This window comes from Ranitomeya variabilis, chromosome 1 (assembly GCF_051348905.1).
Source record: "Ranitomeya variabilis isolate aRanVar5 chromosome 1, aRanVar5.hap1, whole genome shotgun sequence".
NCBI classification, from domain to species: domain Eukaryota; kingdom Metazoa; phylum Chordata; class Amphibia; order Anura; family Dendrobatidae; genus Ranitomeya; species Ranitomeya variabilis.
In genome coordinates this window covers 350849584-350876135 of record NC_135232.1, presented here as the reverse complement: position 1 = coordinate 350876135, position 26552 = coordinate 350849584, and the positions used below count along the sequence as shown (strand labels likewise).

The 26552-nt window shown below is 45.6% G+C and overlaps 1 protein-coding gene across 1 annotated transcript in view; it reads left to right on the top strand.

Annotated features, from left to right (window-relative positions):
- LOC143818487 (contactin-associated protein-like 4) overlaps positions 1-26552 on the top strand; it is a 696988-nt gene that overhangs the window by 256804 nt on the left and 413632 nt on the right. The window contains exon 3 of the mRNA XM_077299784.1: positions 15835-16028. Coding sequence (XP_077155899.1) covers positions 15835-16028 — 194 coding nt within the window. The remainder of the gene's footprint in view (positions 1-15834; positions 16029-26552) is intronic.

The window sequence follows — 26552 nt, the reverse complement described above, 5'->3', positions numbered from 1 at the left end:
ACCACTGCCTCCAACATCATGTCCTCCCTCTATCTGAAACTGAACCTGCCAAAAACTGAACTCCTTGTGGTTCCTCCCTCTACTAACCTACCTATGCCCGACATTGCCATTTCCGTGTGTGGTTCTACCATTACTCCCCAGCAACATGCCCACTGTCTTGGGGTCATACTCGATTCAGAGCTTTCATTCACCCCAAACATCCTAACACTATCTTGCTCTTGTTATCTTCACCTCAAAAACATTTCTAGAATTCGACCCTTTCTTACTTTCGACTCTGCAAAAACGCTTACTGTTTCTCTTACTCATTCTCGTCTGGACTATTGCAACTCTTTACTAATCGGTCTCCTTCTTACCAAACTCTCCCCTCTCCAATTTGTCTTCAATGCTGCAGCCAGGATTATGTACCTCACTAGTTTTTACACTGATGCCTCTATATTGTGCCAGTCATTAGAATGCTCTACCCCAAGATATTAGGACCATCCACAACTTGCATAGCTTTAGGCGCTCACTCAAAACTCATTTGTTCAGAGCGGCCTATCGCGTTCCCTAATCAGTCATTTTATGTTTGTGTGTGTGTGTAGCCCATTCACTATCTCACCTACCCCCCACCCCCTGAAGATGGCTGGACCATCATTGTAAATACATCATTGTAAATACACACCTGTACTTTGTATCTCCCCACCTCATTGTAGATTGTAAGCTCTCACGAGCAGGGTCGTCTTATTTTGCTTTATTGCTGTATTGTTAACATTGTTACCTATGACTGTTGTGTTTGAAACTGTTAAACTGTAAAGCGCTGCGGAATATGTTGGCGCTATATAAATAAAGATTATTATTATTATTATTATTATTACACTGGTTATTAATCCACTCCAGAAATCAGTATAAACTTATTACTCTCACCCACAAAGCACTCCATGGACTAGCACCACCCTACATCTCCTCCCTCGTCTCAGTCTACCACCCTACCCGTGCCCTCCGTTCTGCTAATGACCTGAGGTTAACATCCTCAATTATCAGAACCTCATACTCCCATCTCCAAGACTTTATCAAGCGTGCCCTATAAATGCATTTCTTCAGACTGGCCTACCGTCTCAATACATGAATCTAACTATCCCTGTGGTGCCCATTCAAAATTTTTTCGATAACCAGGTTCCTCGTATCATGTTCTCACATGCTTCATGCATCTAATAGCCCTCTGTGTCTGTACTGTTACATACTAAGGTTGGCAACCGTTTCATGCAGCATTATATGAACACTTGATTCTTACTCTATGGCTGGTCCAAACAATGAAAGCAATTGTTACCATAAACCTTTTGTGTCTCTCCTTTTTCTTCATAGATTGTAAGATTGTGAGCAAGGCCGTCATTCCTCTTGGTAGCTGTTTTGATCTATGTGTTGTAGGGATTCACTCGCTCAGATGCGTAGGATGAAACAGGAGGCACATTCTCTTCAGCGTTCATGTAGGTTTATTCACTCCATAAACAATTTAAGTCAGCAAAATAAAGGTAAACAGTCTTACAAATAGACTTTGGCTCAGGCCTAGGGAAACAAATGTCCGTTCCTTCAGGCTCAGTCCTGAAGCCTTAACACACTGTGGAGGCTTGCCCCTCCACACACACAGACTCCTGTCTGTAGTGTCCACCCTGGACACATGGAAATCTGTCCACCATGACAGACTCCCACACTCACAGCCATAAGCCAAACACAGCTCCATTATGTAGCCTGAAACCACACCCAGGAACCCATCACATGATTAGACATGTGGTTCTGACATCACCACAGTTCCTGAAACAAACATAGATAGGCATGGTTATGCCCCTTACCCAGGGGTGAGGTATATGGTTAGCCTGACCCTCCCATCTCTCATAGCTACCTGTAACCCGGACCCAAATATACTAAACAATTCCTTATTGCTTTATGTGCATTACAGAAAACACTCTGGGTTACATCACAGCGACAAGCCTTCTCTGTGATACATACCTCCCATCGACTATCCAACCTTTAGCCATGCTACAGTGTTTATTGTTATGCTGTAATGTCCATTTCCGCAAGTCAGCTACAACTACTGCTGCTCTGGCAGTTCTGCAGCAGTGCATACAAGTGCCAGCTCACTGACTGGTATGCGACGTGACCAAGCACTGGCTTTGTGAGTAACAGAGGACAGTTGTAGAAAACAAGCTTCAACACGCCCGCTGGTGTTTTGGTTAGCCTCTGCACATAACACCTGAAGACTGGGCATGGATGTCTGACATTTCTGTGATTGTTCAAGACTTTGAGAACTCCACAAAATAGAGAGTGGTGATGATGCCTTAATCAGTGCCATGATCCCGCTTTTCTGCCTAATTAACCAGTCGCTGCTATCAATAAAACATGAGGTTTTGCGTGGGGACCAGGCAGAGATAAAGGATGACATGAAAAAGGTGAGATACTACCCAGCCCAGCCTTATCTCATCTGCTCAGTAAGGATTGGGTAACAATGAGGAGGTGGAGGCTGAGGAGGCAACCCGAGGAGGTTGCTAGGGTAACACAGGCTAGTACTCATCAAAGCTTTGTCCCACCTCTACTTTGTTAATGGGTTGAGTAGTGAAATGAGGATGAAGAGTGGGAATGGGAAAAGGAGTAGGAGGTGGAGATGGAGAGTTGAAACCATGGTGGAGACAGGTTGGCTTTAGGGAACTTAGCACATATGGCAGACTTTAAGTACTGCTGCCTTTCCTGTGACTCTCAAGTTGTTTTCATATTGGCCAAGAAAGAGTACTGGTGGTTCAACATGCTAGACCCATGCTATAAGGAGAACCTTGCAGAGAGGTGTACTAAAATAGTGCTCCACCAGAAGGCCATTGAAGAAAATATGTTGAAAACATTTTCTTCAGGGGGAAGCTTCCTTGCCTTTTCAAGGAAGAGAGGTGAGGGAGGTACACACCAGGTATAGCAGAGGCATGGTTGCAATATCAAAGGCCTGGGCCAATTTCATGACACTTTTCCAGTGTCCAGCCCTTGATGGCCAGGTATTTTTGACAAGGAGGTAAACATTTTTAAAGATGGTCAAGAAATACCTGGCTGACAAAGCCAGTGTTCTCCGTAATTCCTCTGTGACCTTCAACTATTGGGTCTCAAAGCTGGCCACCTGGCATGAACTGTCCCTCTATGCCTTGGAGGTGTTGTGCTGCCCTGACACTAGTGTCTTGTTTGAGCAGGTTTTTAGTGCCACCAGTGAGGTTTATAACAGACAGGCACTTTTGCCTGTTAGAAGAAAATGCTTACAGGCTCACTCTGATAAAAATGAACACAGCCTGGATTAGCTCCGACTGTTCCACAAGATCAGATGACAGCAGCACATAATGTGTTTTTAATCTTCAATATTTGAAAGAGGCCCTCCAGTTTTTGCCTTTAAGGGTAACCTCTTGTAATTGGCTTTGTAGTGTGTGCAGCACCTTTGTGAGTGCATAAGTTCCAGAATTACACTTTCTTAATTTTGTTAGAAGGCACTCCAGTTGATGCCTTCAGGGGTGTATAGATGATCCTCTTATAATTTTTTCTCCAGTTGATGCCTTCAGGGGTGTATAGATGATCCTCTTATATTTTTTTTAAATCTTTCCACTGTGTGGAGAGCTTTTATGAGTGTAGAAGTAACAGAACTACACTTTGTTCAAAATTTTTGAATGAAGTACAGCAGTTGGTGCCTTGAAGGGTGTATAGATGACCCTACTTATAATTTTAGGCAGGCCTGGCACTATGTACAGATCTTTTCTGAGTGTGAGAGTACCACAACTACACTTTGTTCACAATATTTGAATAGGATTCTACCTACAGTTGGTGCCTTGAAGGGTGTATGGATGACCCTGCTTGTAATTTTTGTCAGGCTTTACACTGTCTGCCAAGGTTTTAAGAGTGAGGGGGTATCAGAACTACATTTTACAATATTTGAATGAGGTAGTACAATTGGTGCCTTCAAGAGTGTATGGATGACCCTGCTTCTAATTTTTGACACAGCCTTTGAACTTAGCACATAGTCTTTATGAGTCTAGGGGTACTACTACATGACAATTTGAACGGAATGTGTATGAGGCCCTCCTATAAGTCTAATAAAAGGTGTATCTAACTCTCTCTCCCAACAAAGTTTTGGCAGTTCTTGCTTCTTTCATAAATTACACTGAACTTTCAAATTTTTAATGAAGATTTCAATTTTGATTAAGTTAAATTATTTTTTTAATCATTTTTAAATCTAGCTTTTTATACAAGTTATTTTACAGGAAAGAATGTTTATTAACACTTTTTCCTGAAAACTCAAATTTCTCGTAGATTTAGAATGTTTTGTTAGTCCTTATAGTGGGGTAAAATTGTGACATTACTATTCTCTGCAGGAATTTGGGTGTCAGAGATGCTTCCAGAGGTCTTTTCCATGATATTATTACAGCACTTTTTCCATCCACTTCAAAAATTTTAATTGCCCCACAGACCTCTTTGTAGGGTCTGCAGAAAAATTGCTCAGATTTTCCATTGACTCCCCATATACTTGTAAATCGAAATGAGCATCTGATGATTAAGAATTGCTTTGTTCGAGCAACGAGCATCCAAGCATTTACTACTCCCTCATCCGTAATCATCAAATATTCCAGTTATAGTGGTCCATTGCTGCCACTTCAACCATTGAACTAGTGGGGTGTGAAATGCTTTGAATTGTCCCTTACTCATAGTTGTTACTCAAGGGGTCTATGATGCAGCATCTGATGATGTAAAATGTATTTTTTCACACTTAGAAGCTGTAATAGTAGCAGACTTCCGGCACTGCACTCACCTCTACCGCAGATTTTACAACCATGGATCCAGGACATCTTCAAAGAATGGCATTGCAAGAAGCTGTATTAAAGGGAACCTGTCACCCCCAAAATCGATGGTGAGGTAAGCTCACTGTCATCAAGGGCTTATCTACAGCATTCTGTAATGCTGTAGATAAGCCACTGATGTTACCTGAAAGAGGAGAAAAAGACGTTAGATTATACTCACCCAGTGGCGGTCCCGCTCCGATGGGCATCTCAGGTTTGGTACAGCGCCTCCCATCTTCATTCCATAACGTCCTCTTCTGGCCATCATGCCGCGGCTCTGGCACAGGCGTACTTTGTCTGCCCTGTTGAGGGCAGAGCAAAGTACTGGAGTGTGCAGGCGCTGGAAGTACGCCTGCGCCGGAGCCGCGGTGTGAAGACCAGAAGAGGACATCATGGAATGAAGATAGGAGGCACCGGAGCGGACCTGAGACACCCATTTGACCGGCCCACAGTGGGACCGCCCCTGGGTGAGTATAATCTAACCTCTTTTTCTACTCTTTCAGGTAACATCGGGGGCTTATCTACAGCATTACAGAATGCTGTAGATAAGCCCCTGATGACGGTGAGCTTACCTCACCATCGATTTTGGGGGTGACAGGTTCCCTTTTAATAATTGCAGTGCTGACCCCTGATGTTGTTCTGCTCCAGGAGGGGCAATAGACACTACGGGGAAGTGAGTGGAGCCCCAGCCTTCTGTGACGTCCAGTTTGATTCTCCTCTCAAACTAAACTTTACAGCTAGATAGGAAAAAGTATACTTTATTTTATAAGAAAGATATCTACAAAAGTGGTTAGTCTTTAAAGATAGACATTTAAAAAGGACTTTTTAAGTACTATACCATGCTTTAAGTGTGATTGTGGCAGAGAAGGTATACTCAACACATCACTGACTTAAGCTGATTTTGTTATTGTCAGAAGCTCTGAGATGAGCATGTGACTTATATTCCATTACGCAATACACTTTCTCTTCACTGATATTCTGACAAAGTAAAAGGGATGTAGTAAGCAGCAAAGAGGTAACTAATACAGGTTATATACCAAAATATCAGCCATTTAGAACCATAATAAACACAAGATGGACTGATAAACAAGTTAATTATGAGCAAACCCATGCTGTGCTGTTGAACCAAGTCTGCTAGGGAAAACAGAGATGCAGAATTGAAGGTGCCTATTAGTGATGAGTGAGTGAGCTCATTACTCATTTCTCCGAGCAAGCTTGGGAGGTCTCTGAGTATTTTGACGTGCTCGGAGACTTAGTTTATGTCGACACAGCTGCATGATTTGCGACTGCTAGACAGCTTGAATACATGTGGAGGTTGCCTGTTTGTTATGGAATCCCCACATGTATTCAAGCTGTCTGGCAGCCTCAAATCATGAAGCTGCATCTACATAAACTAAATCTCCGAGCATGCCAAAATACTCGGAGACCACCCAAGCATGCTCGGAGAAACTCGAGTAACAAGCACACTCGCTCATCACTAGTGCCTATATGAAGCACATTATGATACCAATGGTGTGTGCAAATAAGAGAGTATAATTACCTGGGTCAGCAAAAGGTCCATGCACCTGACAGGGCAAAGAGTGCTCTGACAGGGCATAGAGCTGACACCACGCAGCAACCCTAGTGATCAGTGCTAGCACCGATCACGGGTATTTAACCCCTTTAATGCCGCTGTCAGTAGTGACAGCAGCATAGAGGAGCATCTCGCAGGGAATGATTTCCCTGCACGCTTCCATGAGGACAACGTGATGCGATCATGTTGTGCTGTTGGTCTCCATGGAGATCCCCGGCTCCAAGATGGCCATGAGGTCCTTCTCGGGCCCTGTAGAGAAGGTGGCTTGTGAGTGCTTGCATTGACATGCGTCATTCACTGCCTGTTAGATCTTGATGTGATACTCTGCAGTGCAGAAGTATTGCAGAGTATCACATCAGCGATCTGTCACTGTGCAGTGATGTCCCAGGATGGGACAATGTAAAAGAGTTAAAAAAATTGGTATTGCCACGTCTGTAACGACCTGCCCTATAAAACTGTCCCACTAGTTAACCCCTTCAGTGAACACTAAAAAAATAAAAACTGAAGCAAAAAACAATGCTTTAACATAATACCGCAGAACAAAAATTGCAATAAAACACCATCAAAAAGACAGTTGTAAATAACAACAGTACCTCTGATAACATTATCTTGTCCAGCAAAAAAGAAGCTGCCATACAGCTCCATCAGAAGAAAAATAAAAAAGTTAAAGCTCTCAGAATAAAGCGATGCAAAAATAATTATTTTTTTCTATACAATATTTTTTATTTTGTAAAAGCGCCAAAACATAAAAAAAACTATATAAATTAAAATGTCAGCTCATCCCACAAAAAACAAGCTCTAACATGACACTGTCAGCTGAAATATGGAAAAATGATAGCTCTCAAAATATGGTCATGCAAAAACTAGTTTTCACAATAAAAAGCCTCTTTTAGTGTGTTACAGCAGCCAAACATAAAAACCCAATGTAAATCTGGTATTGCTGAAATTGCACCTACCTGAAGAATAAAGTCACTTAATCACTCATACCGCATGAGGAATGGTGTAAAAAATAAAGCCAATTCTTCACATGCTGTTGATTTTTTCATTCTGCCTCCCAAAAGATTGCAGTAAGGCTTGACACACATTTATCATGCGCTCTGCACTCTACACTGGGCGCTTACACCTGGGTTTCTGTGTAAATCTCTGAAATATGTGATTCAGACAGAAGAAAATTCCCTATTATGAGGCAGATGGAGGTACTGTGGTGTTATGGTCTGGTGATTAAGGAGCGACATGCGACTAGCTCTGAGCAGGTGGTAACTATACCGACCGCAGTTCCTAATCTTAACATAGACACTAGCAGTAGCCGTGGGATGTTCCTGTCACTCCCTGGACACCTCGTCACAGCCGGAGAACTAGCTACCCCTAAAGGTAGAAACAGGAAAGCTATCTTGCCTCAGAGAAAATCCCCAAATGATAGGACAGCCCCCCACAAATAATGACTGTGAGAGGAGAAGGAATTGACATACGTAGTATGAAACAAGATTTAGCAAAGGAGGCCACTACTAGCTAGACAGAATTAGTACAGAACAGAAAACTGTGCGGTCAGTAATAAAAACTAGAAAAAGTCCACCGCAGAGAAATGCAAAAAATCTCCACACCTGACTAAAGGTGTGGAGGGCAAACTCTGCTGCCCAGAGCTTCCAGCTTAGCTAAATAGATCCATACTGATAAGCTGGACAAATGAGCAAAACATAGAAAATGCCAAACAACAAAGTCCACAACAAGTGAACTGCAAAAAGACAAGCAAGGACTTAGCTTTGCTGAAATGGTCAGAGTGGCAGGGAAATCCTCAGAGAGCCATGACTCCAAGCTCAACAATTGGCAACTGGCATTGAATTAGGGATAAGGCCAGACTAATATAGCCGAGCCAGAAAGACGATCAGTGAGAACAGCTGCTGATGCTAAATCCAAGAAACAGCCATACCACTCAAAACCACAGGAGGGAGCCCAAGAGCAGAACTCACAAAAATGCTACTTATAACCACCGAAGGGAGCCCAAGAGCGGAACTCACAACAGTACCCCCCCTTGAGGAGGGGTCACCGAACCCTCACCAGAGCCCCCAGGCCGATCAGGACGAGCCAAATGGAAAGCACGAACCAAATCGGCGGCATGGACATCGAAGGCAACCACCCAAGTATTATCCTCCTGGCCATAACCCTTCCACTTGAGAAGATACTGAAGCCTCCGCCTCAAAAAACGAGAATCCAAAATTTTCTCAACCACATATTCCAACTCCCCCTCAACCAACACCGGGGCAGGAGGATCAACAGATGGAACAACGGGTACCACATATCTCCGCAACAAAGATCTATGGAAAACATTGTGGATGGCAAAAGAGGCTGGAAGGGCCAAACGAAAAGACACTGGATTGATAATCTCAGAAATCTTATAAGGACCAATAAACCGAGGCTTGAACTTAGGGGAAGAAACCTTCATAGGAACATGACGAGAGGATAACCAGACCAAATCCCCCACACGAAGCCGAGGACCAACACACCGACGGCGGTTAGCAAAACGCTGAGCCTTTTCCTGGGACAATGTCAAATTGTCTACCACATGAGTCCAAATCTGCTGCAACCTGTCCATCACAGAATCCACACCAGGACAATCAGAAGGCTCAACCTGCCCTGAAGAAAAACGAGGATGGAAACCAAAATTACAAAAGAAAGGCGAAACCAAAGTAGCCGAACTGGCCCGATTATTAAGGGCAAACTCGGCCAACGGCAAGAAAGCCACCCAATCATCCTGATCAGCAGACACAAAGCATCTCAAATAGGTTTCCAAGGTTTGATTAGTTCGCTCAGTTTGGCCATTTGTCTGAGGATGGAACCCCGAAGAAAAAGACAAATAAATGCCCATCTTAGCACAAAAGGCCCTCCAAAACCTGGAAACAAACTGGGAACCTCTGTCAGACACAATATTCTCTGGAATGCCATGCAAACGAACCACATGCTGAAAAAATAATGGAACCAAATCAGAGGAGGAAGGCAATTTAGGCAACGGTACCAAATGGACCATTTTAGAGAACCGGTCACAAACCACCCAGATAACAGACATCCTCTGGGACACAGGAAGATCCGAAATAAAATCCATGGAAATATGCGTCCAAGGCCTCTCCGGGACAGGCAAAGGCAAAAGCAACCCAATAGCGCGGGAACAGCAAGACTTAGCCCGGGCACAAGTCCCACAGGACTGCACAAAAGAACGCACATCCCGCGACAAGGAAGGCCACCAAAAGGACCTAGCAACCAAATCTCTGGTACCAAAAATCCCAGGATGACCGGCCAACACAGAACAATGGACCTCAGAAATTACCTTACTTGTCCATCTATCAGGAACAAACAGCTTCCCCACAGAACAGCGGTCAGGTTTATCAGCCTGAAATTCCTGAAGCGCCCACCGCAAATCAGGGGAGATGGCAGACAGAATCACCCCTTCCCTAAGAATGCCAACCGGCTCAAGGACTCCAGGAGAATCAGACAAAAAACTCCTAGAGAGGGCATCCGCCTTAACATTCTTAGATCCTGGAAGATATGAGACCACAAAATCAAAACGGGAGAAAAACAGGGACCACCGAGCCTGTCTAGGATTCAGCCGCTTGGCCGACTCGAGGTAAATCAGATTCTTATGATCGGTCAAGACCACAATACGGTGCTTGGCTCTCTCAAGCCAATGTCGCCATTCCTCAAATGCCCACTTCATAGCCAACAACTCCCGATTGCCGACATCATAATTGCGTTCCGCAGGCAAAAACCTTCGGGAAAAGAAGGCACATGGCTTCATCAAGGAACCATCAGAATTCCTCTGTGACAAAACGGCCCCTGCCCCAATCTCAGAAGCATCAACCTCAACCTGAAAAGGAAGAGAAACATCCGGCTGTCGCAAGACAGGGGCAGAAGTAAATCGGCGTTTAAGCTCCTGAAAGGCAGCAACAGCCTCAGAGGACCAATTAGTCACATCAGCGCCTTTCTTCGTCAAATCGGTCAGGGGTTTAACCACACTAGAGAAGTTTACAATGAAACGGCGATAAAAATTAGCAAAGCCCCAAAATTTCTGAAGGCTCTTCACAGATGTGGGTTGAATCTAGTCATGAATGGCTTGGACCTTAACAGGATCCATTTCTATAGACGAAGGACAAAAAAATAAACCCCAAAAAAGAGACCTTCTGAACTCCAAATAGGCACTTAGACCCCTTCACAAATAGAGCATTATCACGAAAGATCTGGAATACCATCCTGACCTGCTTCACATGAGACTCCCAATCATTGGAAAAAATCAAAATATCATCCAAATACACAATCATGAATTTATCAAGATAATTGCGGAAAATATCATGCATAAAGGACTGAAATACAGAAGGAGCATTAGAAAGCCCGAAAGGCATCACCAGGTATTCAAAATGGCCTTCGGGCGTATTAAATGCAGTTTTCCATTCGTCACCCTGTTTAATATGAACAAAATTATATGCCCCTCGAAGGTCAATCTTGGTAAACCAACTAGCCCCCTTAATCCGAGCAAACAAATCAGAGAGCAAAGGTAAAGGGTATTGGAATTTGACCGTGATCTTATTAAGAAGACGATAATCAATACAGGGTCTCAAGGAGCCATCCTTCTTGGCAACAAAAAAGAATCCCGCTCCCAATGGTGACGAAGATGGCCGAATATGCCCCTTCTCTAAAGACTCCTTTACATAGCTCCGCATGGCTGCATGCTCTGGCACAGACAGATTGAAAAGTTGGCCCTTAGGGAACTTACAGCCAGGAATCAAGTCAATAGCACAATCACAGTCCCTATGTGGAGGAAGGGAACTGGACTTGGGCTCATAAAATACATCCTGGAAATCTGACAAAAATTCAGGAACATCAGAAGAGGGGGAAGAGGAAATTGACATTAAAGGAACGTCACTATGTACCCCTTGACAACCCCAACTAGTCACAGACATTGATTTCCAATCCAGCACTGGATTGTGTACTTGTAACCATGGAAAACCCAGTACAACAACATCATGTAAATTATGCAACATCAGAAAACGACAATCTTCCTGATGTGCTGGAGCCATGCACATAGTCAGCTGAGTCCAATACTGAGGTTTATTCTTGGCCAACGGTGTAGCATCAATACCCCTTAAGGGTATGGGACTCTGCAAAGGCTGCAAAGAAAAACCACAGCGCCTAGCGAATTCTAAGTCCATTAAGTTCAGAGCAGTGCCCGAATCCACAAATGCCATGACAGAAAAAGATGACAATCAGCAAATCAGGGTCACAGACAGAAGAAACTTAGGCTGCACAGTACTAATGGTAACAGATCTAGCGACCCTCTTAATACGCTTAGGGCAATCAGAAAGAGCATGAGCAGAATCCCCACAGTAAAAACACAGCCCATTCTGACATCTGTATCCCCTCTGTTCCGCTCTAGTCAAAATCCTATCACATTGCATAGGCTCAGGACTCTGCTCAGAGGATGCTGCCATATGGTGCACCACTTTGTGTTCGCGTAGGCGCCGATCAATCTGAATGGCCAGAGACATAGAATCGCTCAAACCAACAGGCGTGGGGAACCCCACCATAACATCCTTAAGGGCTTCAGAAAGACCCTTTCTGAAAATTGCTGCCAGAGCATCCTCATTCCATTTAGTGAGCACAGACCATTTTCTAAATTTCTGGCAGTATAATTCTGCCGCTTCCTGACCCTGACACAGGGCCAACAGTGTTTTCTCAGCATGCTCTACAGAGTTAGGTTCGTCATACAATAATCGGAGCGATTGAAAAAATGCATCTACATTAAGCAATGCCAGATCCCCTGACTCAAGGGAGAATGCCCAGTCCTGAGGGTCACCACGCAGCAGAGAAATAACTATTTTTACTTGCTGAATGGGGTCACCAGAGGAACGGGGTTTCAGAGCAAAAAACAATTTGCAGTTATTTTTAAAGTTCAAAAACTTAGTTCTATCCCCGTAAAACAAATCTGGAGTAGGAATTCTAGGCTCTAAGGCCGGAGTCTGAACAACATAATCTTGAATACTCTGTACTCTTGCAGCAAGCTGATCCACATGAGAAAACAACCCCTGAACAGCCATGCCCGCATCCAAATCCTGAATCACCCAGAGATTAAGAGGAAGGAAAAAGTCAAAACAGACTAAAGAAAAAAAAATGGCTCAGAACTCTTTTTCTTTTCCTTCTTTTGAGATGCATTCAGCTCATTTTTGGCCAGTTGTACTGTTATGGTCTGGTGATTAAAGAGCGACATGCGACTAGCACTGAGCAGGTGGTAACTATACCGACCGCAGTTCCTAATCTTAACACAGACACTAGCAGTAGCCGTGGGATGTTCCTGTCACTCCCTGGACATCTCGTCACAGCCGGAGAACTAGCTACCCCTAAAGGTAGAAACAGGAAAGCTATCTTGCCTCAGAGAAAATCCCCAACGGATAGGACAGCCCCCCACAAATAATGACTGTGAGAGGAGAAGGAAATGACATACGTAGTATGAAACAAGATTTAGCAAAGGAGGCCACTACTAGCTAGACAGAATTAGTGCAGAACAGAAAACTGTGCGGTCAGTAATAAAAACTAGAAAAAGTCCACCGCAGAGAAATGCAAAAATCTCCACACCTGACTAAAGGTGTGGAGGGCAAACTCTGCTGCCCAGAGCTTCCAGCTTAGCTAAATAGATCCATACTGATAAGCTGGACAAATGAGCAAAACATAGAAAATGCCAAACAACAAAGTCCACAACAAGTGAACTGCAAAAAGACAAGCAAGGACTTAGCTTTGCTGAAATGGTCAGAGTGGCAGGGAAATCCTCAGAGAGCCATGACTCCAAGCTCAACAATTGGCAACTGGCATTGAATTAGGGATAAGGCCAGACTAATATAGCCGAGCCAGAAAGACGATCAGTGAGAACAGCTGCTGATGCTAAATCCAAGAAGCAGCCATACCACTCAAAACCACAGGAGGGAGCCCAAGAGCAGAACTCACAAAAATGCTACTTATAACCACCGGAGGGAGCCCAAGAGCGGAACTCACAACACTGTGGATGCCATAAGACCTGTGATCCGGCGGTGTCCATCTTTTTAAGATCGCATAAAAGTGCCATTGACTACAGTGCACTTCTGAAAAGGACACTTCTGAACAGAGGCCAGACAGAGTCCAGTCATTGTAGTGAATGGTCCCTTGGGGGTTTCATATGTCACATTATGCAGAGATTTAGATGAAAACCCCAATGTAAGTACTTAGCGTAAAGTACTGAATAAATCTGATCCCAAACATTATGTAAAATGTTCCCAATAAAATCTTCAGCTCAATCCACAATAAAAGCAAGTCCCCACTCAGATCTGTCATCAGTTCATGGGAATATAGGGGGCTTCCACGTTACTAGTAGCACAAAGCCTCTAGCAAAGCTAAATAGCTCCTCACTACCCAAAAGAAATTCAGCAAATCCTCCGCTCCCAAATCCAAATGCCCCTCACTTTTGAGCCCAAATGTGCCTAAACCACTTGTTTGCCATTTATGCATTGATTAGAGCCCTCCTAATTTACAGGTGCATGTCTCTAGAACCATGAGCTGGGTATAACGTACTGGTCACTACAATGGCAGTTTGCAATTTTCACTCAGCAACATCAACTGCTGCTTGTTTCTGGAAAGCACCCATGGAGTCAAAATCATCACTACAGCTGTAGATAAATTCCCAAAGGGTTATAATTTCTAAAGTGTGGTCACATCAGGGGAATTATGCTTTTCTAGCACTTAGGGGCTCTGTATATGGAGTCTGCAAACTATTCTATTAAAATCTGCACTTCAGGAAACACATAGTGCTACGTCCCTCCCTGGTCTCTCCGTTTGGCAAAGTTGTACAACACAGCCACATATGGGGTATTTCTACATTCAGCAGAAATTGTGGGACAAATATTGGTGTCATTTTTACCCATTTCCCAGTGCTAAAATGTAAAATTTGGGGCCAAAACACAATCTTGGTGGTAAAAAAGTAAACTATTTTTTCTTCAAAGTCTGTGACACACCTGAGGTGTCAATATAATCACTACACCTCTAGATTAATTCATTCAGAGGTTTACTTGGTAAAATGGGGTTACGTATGGGGGTTCTGCTGTTCTGGCACCTCAGGTGCTCTGTCAATGTAACATGGCACCCTTAAGTAATCTGCACTGTAATATGGCTATACTTCCCTTCTGAGCTTTGCATTGTGAACTTAGCAAAACAGTAGATTTCCCCCATATATGGGGTATCTGCATGATCAGGAGACATTGCACAACAAATAGTATGGTCCATTTTCTCCTGTTACCATTGCAAAAGTAAAAAAAAATAGGTCTAAAAGAAAATTTTTGTGAAAGTAAAGTAAAAGTTTATTTTTTCCTTCTACATTCACAAAATTCCTGTGAAGCACGTGAAGGGTTACTACTAGTGATAAGCGAGTGTACTCTTTGCTCGAGTTTTCCCGAGCACGCTTGGGTGATCTCCGAGTATTTGATTACATGTGGGGATTCCCTAGCAACAAGGCAACCCCCACATGTACTCAACCTGGCTAATAGCTGTAAATCATTCAGCTGTGGCGATGAAAACTTAATCTCCGAACTCTAACGAATACTTGGAGATCACCCGAGCGTGCTCGGGAAAACACAGGCAATGAGTATACTCGCTCATCACTAGTTACCACATCTCTTGAATGTGGTTTTGAGTACCTTGAGGGGGGCAGTTTTTAGAATGGTGTCATTTTTGGATATTTTCTGTCATATAGGCCCCTCAAAGTCGCTTAAAATGTGAGGTGGTCCCTAAAAAGAAATGGTTTTGCAAATTTTGTTTGTGCTCATATAAATTAGACATGTTGGAAATGTTATTTATTAACTATTTTGTGTGATAATTTTCAAAATTTTCACCAAATTGATGTTTTTTTCACAAATAAACGCAAGTCTTATGAAAGAAATTTTACCACTATCATAATGTACAATATGTCATAAGAAATCAGTCTTAGAATAAGTGGGATCCATTGAAGCTTTCAAGAATTATTACCTCATACAGTGGTCAGAATTGTGAAAATTGCCTGATCAGGAAGGTGAAAATAGGCTTTGGGGTGAAAGGGTTAAAGGGTTGCCCCATTATTTCTGTGCAGAGATAATCATATACATTTTTATGAAGTAAACATGTTTCTGCTTGCTTAAAAACAATGTTTTACCTAACAGAAAAAAATGTTTTACCTCACAGAACACAGCAGGGACACATTTCTAAGATTATCTCAACACAGGAACATTTTTTAACACATCCATTTGTAGAATATATTATTATTCCAAGATCTATCTATTAAAATGTGCTGTGTATGTGGGGCAATAATTAATAGTTAACTACATTTGTTTTGGACAATATAAGAAACCTTGAACGCTGAACATTTCATGAGTGTTATTTATTCACTTTTTGCAGGAGCAGGTGGCTGGTCTCCTCGTATATCTAATAAGTACCAATGGCTTCAAATTGACTTAGGAGAAAGGACTGAAATTACTCGAATTGCCACACAAGGCAAATATGGAAGTTCAGACTGGGTAACAAGCTATCTACTATTGTATAGCGACACTGGGAGGAACTGGAAGCAGTTTCATCAAGAGGAAGGCATTTGGGTAAGATTTTGTAACAATAAAATGAGTAACTACATCAATATTTTCAAAATTGTATTACCATAAATTGTATTACAATATAATGATGTAAAACTCTCCATGCTTACCTTTAAAAGAGCAGACACAATTAATAGATGATCTATTTTTGAATTATATATGTGTAAAATAGATCACTGGATCTTTTGAAGTTTTAATTTGCTTGCTTCACCTAATTTTCTGTACAAATTTGATTCACATAAATAAAAATCTTCTAATTTCCTACAACCTATTTGTTTAACACTGTGAATTTCTACTGGAGTCTATTGAGCCAATTTTGAGTTCTGTAATGCATGCACAGCCATTTGATGTCCAAATGACCGCATCCTATATGGCCAGGGAAAAGCAGGTGGCAACAGGTAGTGACCAGCAGCTTACATAACCACATGCAGCAGATTCAGACTTTTTACACTACTTGTATTTTGTAAACGGTCAAAAATAGTCCCAATTTAGAGGCACATGCATTGTTTGCGGCTGTTTACACACAGGCAGTGCAAACGGAAGAAGCTGTGGCATTTTCATACTGTTGGATGCAAAAGTTATGCATGTTTGGGGAATATCAAGAGCTTAACATTTTGCTAAATCAAGATGAGATCACTTTTTCAATAGTCATCCAAAAATATTTAATTAATTAGGAATAAAAAACAAGTGTAGTGTTTTAAATGAGAAGATATTTTTTAATTTTAGAAATGATCATTTTCTTAGGATCAACAACTGGTTTCCCAATAACAGAATGCTTAAGCTATTACATTGGCTTTTTGTAAAGCTGTACAAATATTATCCATTTTTTTAGGAAGACAAAATAGGAATACTGTTTTCAAAATCAAGAAACCATGGCTTGCTGACACCAAGCCATTAAAAATAGTTCTATTTATGGAGCTATTCCATTTTTTTTGTATCCTCAAGAGAGTACACTGCCCAACATTCATCAGTAGTGCAGTTTAGCACTGTAAAACACTTAGGGTAGCCATGGTGACTGGTATGGCTGTGCAGTGGCAGTGGTAGGAGCAGCATAACAGAGAGAGTTAGGATGGGGCAGGGAAGGAGATGATTGGCAGTTTAAAGCCAGCAATGGCAGCAGTGGTATAGCATAAAACTATGAAACTGTCATGATCTGCTTAGTTTGTGGGATTAGGTAGTTCAGAGGTTAATTGGGACGGTCTCACTCTGGGATTCTGGGAGGCTTCTTATAACCTCATTGTGGGCTCATCCCTCGTCGCTTATACTTTGACCCTTGGCTGAGTGTTTGTGATCCTGTTGTGCCTGTTCCTGTGCTTTGTGCCTGTGCTACTTTATGCTTGCCTAGTTCTGATCTGGTTCTGTCCCCGTTAAGAGTTCTGCTTGTCCCTCTTGTACTGCGCTGCTATCTACGTGTATGATTCCTTGCCTACGTTCTGACTTTTCTCTGCTCTCATCTCCTGTACTGCGCTGCCCTCTCTATGTATGACCCCTTTTTTTCCGACCTGAGTACCCCTAACCTCTTCTCCAAGGTCCCTGTAGCATCCTGCAGTCATCTCCAGCAGCAGGATGCTAAGCCCCACCCCTATGGTCACATGATCGCAGGTCCTTCTGCTTCCTGCTATCCTCAGCGTCCCCTCTCATCACGCTGGTCAGGTCCCATCTGCCTGAGCTTTCCCCGCGGCATCTGACCCCGGGCTCTCCTGCAGGGTGGGTGAGTCTCCCTGCTCAGCCGTGGCAGTTCACCGGTGCTGACAGGATCCTGATAGAAATATAGTGGAAGCAAGGAGATTTGCGTGGCTTTTCAGAGGCTGTGGCAGGGGCAACACTGTAGAGAGTTATGACTGATAGTGCGAAAAGATATATGACAGATTGGAGCAAGCAACAGTAGTCCCATCAGTACTACAGTATTGAACAGATAATGGATAGAAAGCAGATGGCCAGTTGTGTGTGGTCCAGGGGCACTGTACACAGCACAGTGTAGAGGATAGTCATTGATCAGTGGGGCAGGCAGATAGATGGTATGACCGATTTAATCATTGACTTCAGCTGTCAGTGAACAGGAACATTATGTCTGTGTAGATTGCAGAAACGTTTGCCCGTCTGTGATGTGGGCGGTAGGCATTTACATAACAAAAGCCTTGCTGAAGAGGTCACTGAACTTTTCTTGGTAATAAACCCATTTAGACTCTCCTTTGGAAATTGTAAAACTGTTTTCCTCTTTGTTTCTATTGCAAGCATTCAAAGGTGTGGTTTTCCATCGCTCATCATTTTGCTTCATTTTACTAATATGTCTGTCCTTCCCAAACGACGGCCTATCCTTTCATTATCTTCATCCTGCTGCAATGGTTGGTTGTTGTGACCAGCAACAACATAATTATCAATTTCACTCTGATTGCCTGCCTTGTCCCCTGTGTGCACCAAGTTTATGTCTCTGTCTCCTTCCATCAGCTAATGACCATCGTCCTCTTCCTCATTCTTTTCTTCCTTCTCCTCCAAATCTTGCAGCATGTGACATGAACTTTGGGGGTCCCCAACCCACGCAGGGCAGCACATTTTGCATGAAAATTTGTGCCCTTATTCCATCCCTTTTTGCATGCTTGGGAGTTTTTTTTCCAGGGTAAATATTAGCAGTTCTACTTAATTGATTCCACACGTGTCCCTGCTGACAAATTTTTTTGCATTGTGAAAGGGCTTGAGCAACCGACATACATCCCTCATTTGCTGTTAATATCAGATTTCAAAGTAACCCATGCTCTAGTTTTAATGCTGCAATATGTAGTCTGCCAACACTTTATGCTACAACATATACAGTGTCAAATTCTGGCAGGTTGGGATATCGCAAACCAAATGGCGCTCTGGCAGCCTCCCTCTTTTTTTTTTTTTTTGCAAAGTCAAAATGGTTTGATTTGCCACATAATATCTATTGAAATGGTATGACATTTTTCTGGCAATAGCCACCACCTTTTTTAAGTGGGTGGAAGCCAAAAATGAGCACAACGGTAACTTATCCACCATATGGCTTTTTTCACTCATGATTTCAATTTGTAATGTGCACTGTATATAGGGTATCCAATAGATATTAGTAAAATATATGAATAGATATATAAATATCTAGTGACAAAATAAATGTAACTATATCAGTAAAGTACAGTTGTGCTCAAAAGTTTACATACCCTGGCAGAATTTTTGCTTTCTTGCCCTTTTTTCAGAGAATATGAATGGTAACACCAAAACTTTTCTCCACTCATGGTTAGTGTTTGGTTGAAGCCATTAATTGTCAAACTACTGTGTTTTTTCTTTTTAAATCATAATTAGTGTTGAGCGATACCTTCCGATATCGGAAAGTATCGGTATCGGAAAGTATCGGCCGATACCGTCAAAGTATCAGATCTAATCCGATACCGATACCCGATCCCAATGCAAGTCAATGGGACGAAAATATCGGAATTAAAATAAATCCTTTCTTTCCTTGTAGGTTCATTCTACATGAAGGAAAACAACTAAGAATAATGTAGGATGTATTGGGGGAGGTGGCGGAGACATTAAAGGCACAGAGGTTTAGCCCAAACAAATAGAATAGCAGGTTTTTTTGTTTTTTTTTATGACGGTCGGCGTTAGAAAGATTTTGACTATTTTTTTTTTTTTTTGTCAGATATTGATGTTTCACTACTTCCACGTCCTTCACCTTCTTTTTTACTTCTCCCACACTTTCTTCTTCATTATCCTCATCATCAGCTTCTTTGACATCAACTATCTTCACCTTATTCATCTTCTTCTACCTCTAATTTTTTTTTTTACATTGTTCATATTCTTTTTATTTAACTATTATCTTTTTCATATTCAACTTCTTCATCATATTCTTATTTGTGACAGGCATTCCCGTAGTTGTTATCTATAAAAGTTTGAAGATTACACCTTCCGTTCTGCCTGTCACAAAAGAGGTACATTTGTTCAGTTTGGCCTGCAGCATCAGGCTTTATCCAGGGGCACCACGAGGAGGAACGGACTCACCCCCATACACTGCTTAGTCTTCTTCTGCTTATAATTTAGATAATATCTTTTGCTCTGATATTTAGTCTTATGCTTAATGTTCTTCTGCTCTTTGTTCTGCAGCCTCTTGTTCTTCTGCTTCTCGGTCTCCCATGTCGTCGTCGTCTCCAGGGTCGTCGTCTCCGTGGTCGTCGTCATCGGGGTCGTCGTCATCGGGGTCGTCTTCAGGGTCATCGTCTCCAGGGTCGTCGTCATCTCGGTGGTTGTCATCTCTGGTGTCGTCATCATCTTAGGGGTGGTCTTCCGGGTCATCGTCTTTAGGGTCTTGAACTTGGAAATGTAGCAGAAGGTACAAAAAGGCTGAGAAAATGCCGAGAAACAGCTGATGGAACTGGAACTCGGATGGCTACCCGAAGGTCCAAGAGCCAATGGAACTACCGTGGACCAGCTGACGTTACTGGAACCCGGTTACTAAGCAGTAGGTACCCGTGCCTGAAAGCACTACCAAGGACCAACTGACGTTGGTGGAACTCGGATACCCAGAGGGAGGCACCTAAGCCAAAGGCTCTGCCCGGAACCAGCTGACGGTACTGGAACCAGGATGGGGAGCAGAAGGTACAAGAGAAAAAGACACTGCCGAGAACCAGCTGATGGTACTGGAACCCGGATGGGTAGCCGAAGGTCCAAGAGCCAATGGAACTACCGAGGACCAGCTGACGTTACTGGAACCCGGTTACTAAGCAGGAGGTACCCGTGCCTGAAAGCACTACCAAGGACCACCTGACGTTGGTGGAACTCGGATACCCAGAGGGAGGCACCTAAGCCAAAGGCTCTGCCCGGAACCAGCTGACGGTACTGGAACCAGGATGGGGAGCAGAAGGTACAAGAGAAAAAGACACTGCCGAGAACCAGCTGACGGTACTGGAACCCGGATGGGTAGCCGAAGGTCCAAGAGCCAATGGAACTACCGAGGACCAGCTGACGTTACTGGAACCCGGTTACTAAGCAGGAGGTACCCGTGCCTGAAAGCACTACCAAGGACCACCTGACGTTGGTGGAACTCGGATACCCAGAGGGAGGCACCTAAGCCAAACGCTCTGCCCGGAACCAGCTGACGGTACTGGAACCAGGATGGGGACCTATTCAAGCTTGTCTTCCTAGAGCCCCAACTGGCGGTGTTAGAGCCCAGGGTCAGCAGAAGGAGGAGCAGGGGGGAGGGGAGTGTAGGCTGAAGCCTGCACTGGCGGCAGCTTTGGGTCTGTTGTGCCTGCGTGGCGGTCGCAGGACACGTTGCCGGCTACACAGCAGGGGAACAGCTGGCGGTGCTGAACCCCACTGACACATTGGCGAGGTGTTTGGCTCTGTGCAGCCAGCACTTCCGGACAGCAACTAGCGTTGTTGGAGCCCGGGCTCTGCCGGTGGAGCAGAGTGTAGGCCGAAGCCTAATTGAACCAATTTTAAAGTAAACCTTTAAACCCCCCTCAGGGGTTACAAACTAGAAGAGCCACAGCTTATGCAGCAGTAGTGCCGCACAAGTCAAAGGTTGCTCTTTTAATTTTTCTCCTTGCACACGCTGAATGAAACACGTATAACATTTAGCCCTTTATACAGTCAAACTGTGTTGGAGGCGCGAGTTCCCTTCGTAATGAGACGCAGCACAGATGTCAAGAATCCCACCTTGGTGCTGGGTGCAGCCTCCTGAGCGTTGTTATTTGCTGTACAGGAGTCTGCGCTGTCGTGTTATCCCCTGGCCTAGCGCTGTTAGCGCTGCCCATCTTCTGACATCATGTAATGTCGGCCGGTGCGGTTCGCGATGACCATGAATCCCAGCCCCGCAGTGTCTTAACATTGTTAAAACACTGCGGGTCTGGGATTCATGGCCTGGCGCAGCACATATGTTCGCCTCTCACACTCGGGTCCTTACACCTGCTTCAGACTGTGCGGCGTCAGCTGATCCCTTATCGCATGCCACGGCCATGAAGCCGCACAGTCTGAAGAAGGCGGAAGGAGATGAGTGACAACAGGCGAAGATATGCACTGCTCATGCCCATCAATCACACCCTCGCAGTCCCAATAAATAAGACACCGAGGGGCGTTGTGTGGGTCAGGGCGGCCGCAGAGGCGCAGGCAGCCAAACAATGATGCCAGAAGACGGGCAGCGCTACCAAGGGGGTTGCAGCGTGTCATTACAAAGGAAAGTCACACCACCGGGACGGTTAAATGGTCACACAGAGGACACATTTTAGACGTGTTTTCAGTTCCACATGTGCGAGGAGAATACGTTTATGAGCCACCTTGCACACATGCAGCATTACCGCTGTACGAGGTGGCTGTAAAACGTACAAACGCCTGGGGGAGGGGGGACAGGTTCCCTTCAATTTCAGTTCTTGTGTCTGCGTGGCTTTTGCAGGACACGTTGCCGGCTACACAGCAGGGGAACAGCTGGCGGTGCTGGACCCCACTGACACATTGGCTGGTGTTTTTCTCTGTGCAGCTAGCAGTACCGGGCCCCAACTGGCGGTGTTAGAGCCCAGGGTCAGCAGGAGGAGGAGCAGGAGGAGGAGCAAGGGGGAGGGGAGTGTAGGCCAAAGCCTGCACTGGCGGCAGCTTTGGGTCTGTTGTGCCTGCGTGGCGGTCGCAGGACACGTTGCCGGCTACACAGCAGGGGAACAGCTGGCAGTGCTGAACCCCACTGACACTTTGGCTGGTGTTTTTCTCTGTGCAGCTAGCAGTATCGGGCCCCAACTGGCGGTGTTGGAGCCCGGGCTCTGCAGGGGGAGCAGAGTGTAGGTCGAAGCCTAATTGAACCAATTTTAAAGTAAACCTTTAACCCCCCCTCAGGGGTTACAAACTAGAAGAGCCACAGCTTATGCAGCAGTAGTGCCGCACAAGTCAAAGGTTGCTCTTTTAATTTTTCTCCTTGCACACGCTGAATGAAACACGTATAACATTTAGCCCTTTATACAGTCAAACTGTGTTGGAGGCGCGAGTTCCCTTCGTAATGAGACGCAGCACAGATGTCAAGAATCCCACCTTGGTGCTGGGTGCAGCCTCTTGAGCGTTGTTATTTGCTGTACAGGAGTCTGCGCTGTCGTGTTATCCCCTGGCCTAGCGCTGTTAGCGCTGCCCATCTTCTGACATCATGTAATGTCGGCCGGTGCGGTTCGCGATGACCATGAATCCCAGCCCCGCAGTGTCTTAACATTGTTAAAACACTGCGGGTCTGGGATTCATGGCCTGGTGCAGTACATATGTTCGCCTCTCGCTTGGTTTCTTACACCCGCTTCAGACTATGCGGCGTCAGCTGATCCCTTATCGCATGCCACGGCCATGAAGCCGCACAGTCCGAAGAAGGCGGAAGGAGATGAGGGACAGGCGAAGAAATGCACCGTTCATGCCCATCAATCACACCCTCGCAGTCCAAATAAATAAGACACCGAGGGGCGTTGTGTGGGGCAAGGCGGCCGCAGAGGCGCAGGCAGCCAAACAATGATGCCAGAAGACGGGCAGCGCTACCAAGGAGCTTGTTGCGTGTCAATACAAAGGAAAATCACACCTGAGGGACGTTTTAATGGTCGCAGAGGACTCATTTTAGACGTGTTCGGTTCCCCATGGGCAAGGAGAATAAGTTTCTGAGCCACCTTGCACACATGCAGCATTACTGTCGTACAAGGTGGCTGTAAAACGTAGAAACACCTGGGGGAGGGGGGACAGGTTTCCTTCAATTCCAGTTCTTGTGTCTGTGTGGCTGTTGCAGGACACGTTGCTGGCTGCACAGCAGGGGAACAGCTGGCGGTGCTGAACCCCACTGACACATTGGCTGGTGTTTTTCTCTGTGCAGCTAGCACATCTGGGCCCCAACCGGCGGTGTTAGAGCGCAGGGTCAGCAGGAGGAGTAGAGGGAGCAGAGTGTAGGCCGAAGCCTGCACTGGAGCAAGTTGAAAGGGAAACTTTAACCCCCCCCCCCAGGTGTTTGTAGCTGAAAGAGCCATCGTGTACAGCACTAATGCTGGAAAAGGTAAACTTAGCTCTTTTAATTATGGTCCTTGCACATGCTGAACCTAACACTTATGAAAAGTGTCCCCTCCTACCGTGATACCGTCCGGTAGGTGGAACTTTCCTTTGTGATGTGACGCAGCACAGCCGTCATTCTTACCCCCTTGGCGCCGTGCGCCGCCTCCTCAGCGTTGTTTGAATCAGTCCCGGAGCCTGCGCTGTTAGGTTAGCCCTTGGCCATGCACACATTTTGCGCTGCCCGTCTTCTGACATCATTTGGTGTCAGGCTGGCTGCGCCTGTGCGGCCGCGCTGGCCGAGATCCCGCCTGGTACTGTCTTCTGATTTAATCCCACTGGGGGCCTGAGATCCGTGGCCATGCGCAGTGCATATCCTCGCCTCTCACTCCCCTCCCTACGGCTTCTTCAGACTGTGCGGTGTCACGGCCGTGGCATGCTATTAGGGACCAGCTGACACCGCACAGTTTGAAGAAGCCGTAGGGAGATGAGTGAGACGTGGAGGTTCAGATATGCACTGCGCATGTCCATGGATCTCAGGCCCCCAGTGGGATGAAATCAGAAGACAGTACGAGGCGGGATCTCGGCCAGCGCGGCCGCACAGGCGCAGCCAGCCTGACAACAAATGATGTCAGAAGACGGGCAGCGCAAAATGTGTGCATGGCCAAGGACTAACCTAACAGCGCAGGCTCCGGGACTGATTCAAACAACGCTGAGGAGGCGGCGCACGGCGCCAAGGGGGTAAGAATGACGGCTGTGCTGCGTCACATCACAAAGGAAAGTTCCACCTACCGGACGGTATCACGGTAGGAGGGGACACTTTTCATAAGTGTTAGGTTCAGCATGTGCAAGGAGCACCACGAAAAGAGGCAATTTTTCCCTTTGCATCATTACTGCTGCACAAGGTGGCTCCTTCAGTAACAAACGCCTGGGGGGGGGGGACAGGTTCCCTTAAATTTAACTTGTTGTGCCTGCGTGGCGGTCGCAGTACACGTTGCCGTATACACAGCAGGGGAACAGCTGACGTTACTGAACCCCACTAACACATTGGCGAGGTGTTTGGCTCTGTGCGGACAGCACTTCTGGACGGCAACTAGAAGTGTTGGAGCCCAGGGACAGGTGGAGGAGGAGGAGGTGGAGGAGGTAGGAGGGATTGCCACACACTCAGCAGGGGAACAGCTGACATTACTGAACCCCAATAACAGAGGAGGGACTGTTGACTGTGCGTACAGCACTACCAGGCAACAACTAGCGGTGTTGGAGCCCAGGGACAGGTGGAGGAGGAGGAGGAGGTGGAGGAGGTAGGAGGGATTGCCACACACACAGCAGGGGAACAGCTGACGTTACTGAACCCCAATAACAGAGGAGGGACTGTCGGGACTGCGCGTACAGCACTACCAGGCAACAACTAGCGGTGTTGGAGCCCAGGGACAGGTGGGGGAGGAGGAGGTGGAGGAGATAGGAGGGATTGCCACACACACAGCAGGGGAACAGCTGACGTTACTGAACCCCAATAACAGAGGAGGGACTGTTGACTGTGCGTACAGCACTACCAGGCAACAACTAGCGGTGTTGGAGCCCAGGGACAGGTGGAGGAGGAGGTGGAGGAGGTAGGAGGGATTGCCACACACACAGCAGGGGAACAGCTGACGTTACTGAACCCCAATAACAGAGGAGGGACTGTTGACTGTGCGTACAGCACTACCAGGCAACAACTAGCGGTGTTGGAGCCCAGGGACAGGTGGAGGAGGAGGAGGTGGAGGAGGTAGGAGGGATTGCCACACACACAGCAGGGGAACAGCTGACGTTACTGAACCCCAATAACAGAGGAGGGACTGTTGACTGTGCGTACAGCACTACCAGGCAACAACTAGCGGTGTTGGAGCCCAGGGACAGGTGGAGGAGGAGAAGGAGGTGGAGGAGGTAGGAGGGATTGCCACACACACAGCAGGGGAACAGCTGACGTTACTGAACCCCAATAACAGAGGAGGGACTGTCGGGACTGCGCGTACAGCACTACCAGGCAACAACTAGCGGTGTTGGAGCCCAGGGACAGGTGGAGGAGGAGGAGGTGGAGGAGGTAGGAGGGATTGCCACACACACACAGCAGGGGAGCAGCTGACGTTACTGAACCCCAATAACAGAGGAGGGACTGTTGACTGTGCGTACAGCACTACCAGGCAACAACTAGCGGTGTTGGAGCCCAGGGACAGGTGGAGGAGGAGGAGGAGGTGGAGGAGGTAGGAGGGATTGCCACACACACAGCAGGGGAACAGCTGACGTTACTGAACCCCAATAACAGAGGAGGGACTGTTGACTGTGCGTAGAGCACTACCAGGCAACAACTAGCGGTGTTGGAGCCCAGGGACAGGTGGAAGAGGAGGAGGTGCAGGAGGTAGGAGGGATTGCCACACACACAGCAGGGGAACAGCTGACGTTACTGAACCCCAATAACAGAGGAGGGACTGTCGGGACTGCGCGTACAGCACTACCAGGCAACAACTAGCGGTGTTGGAGCCCAGGGACAGG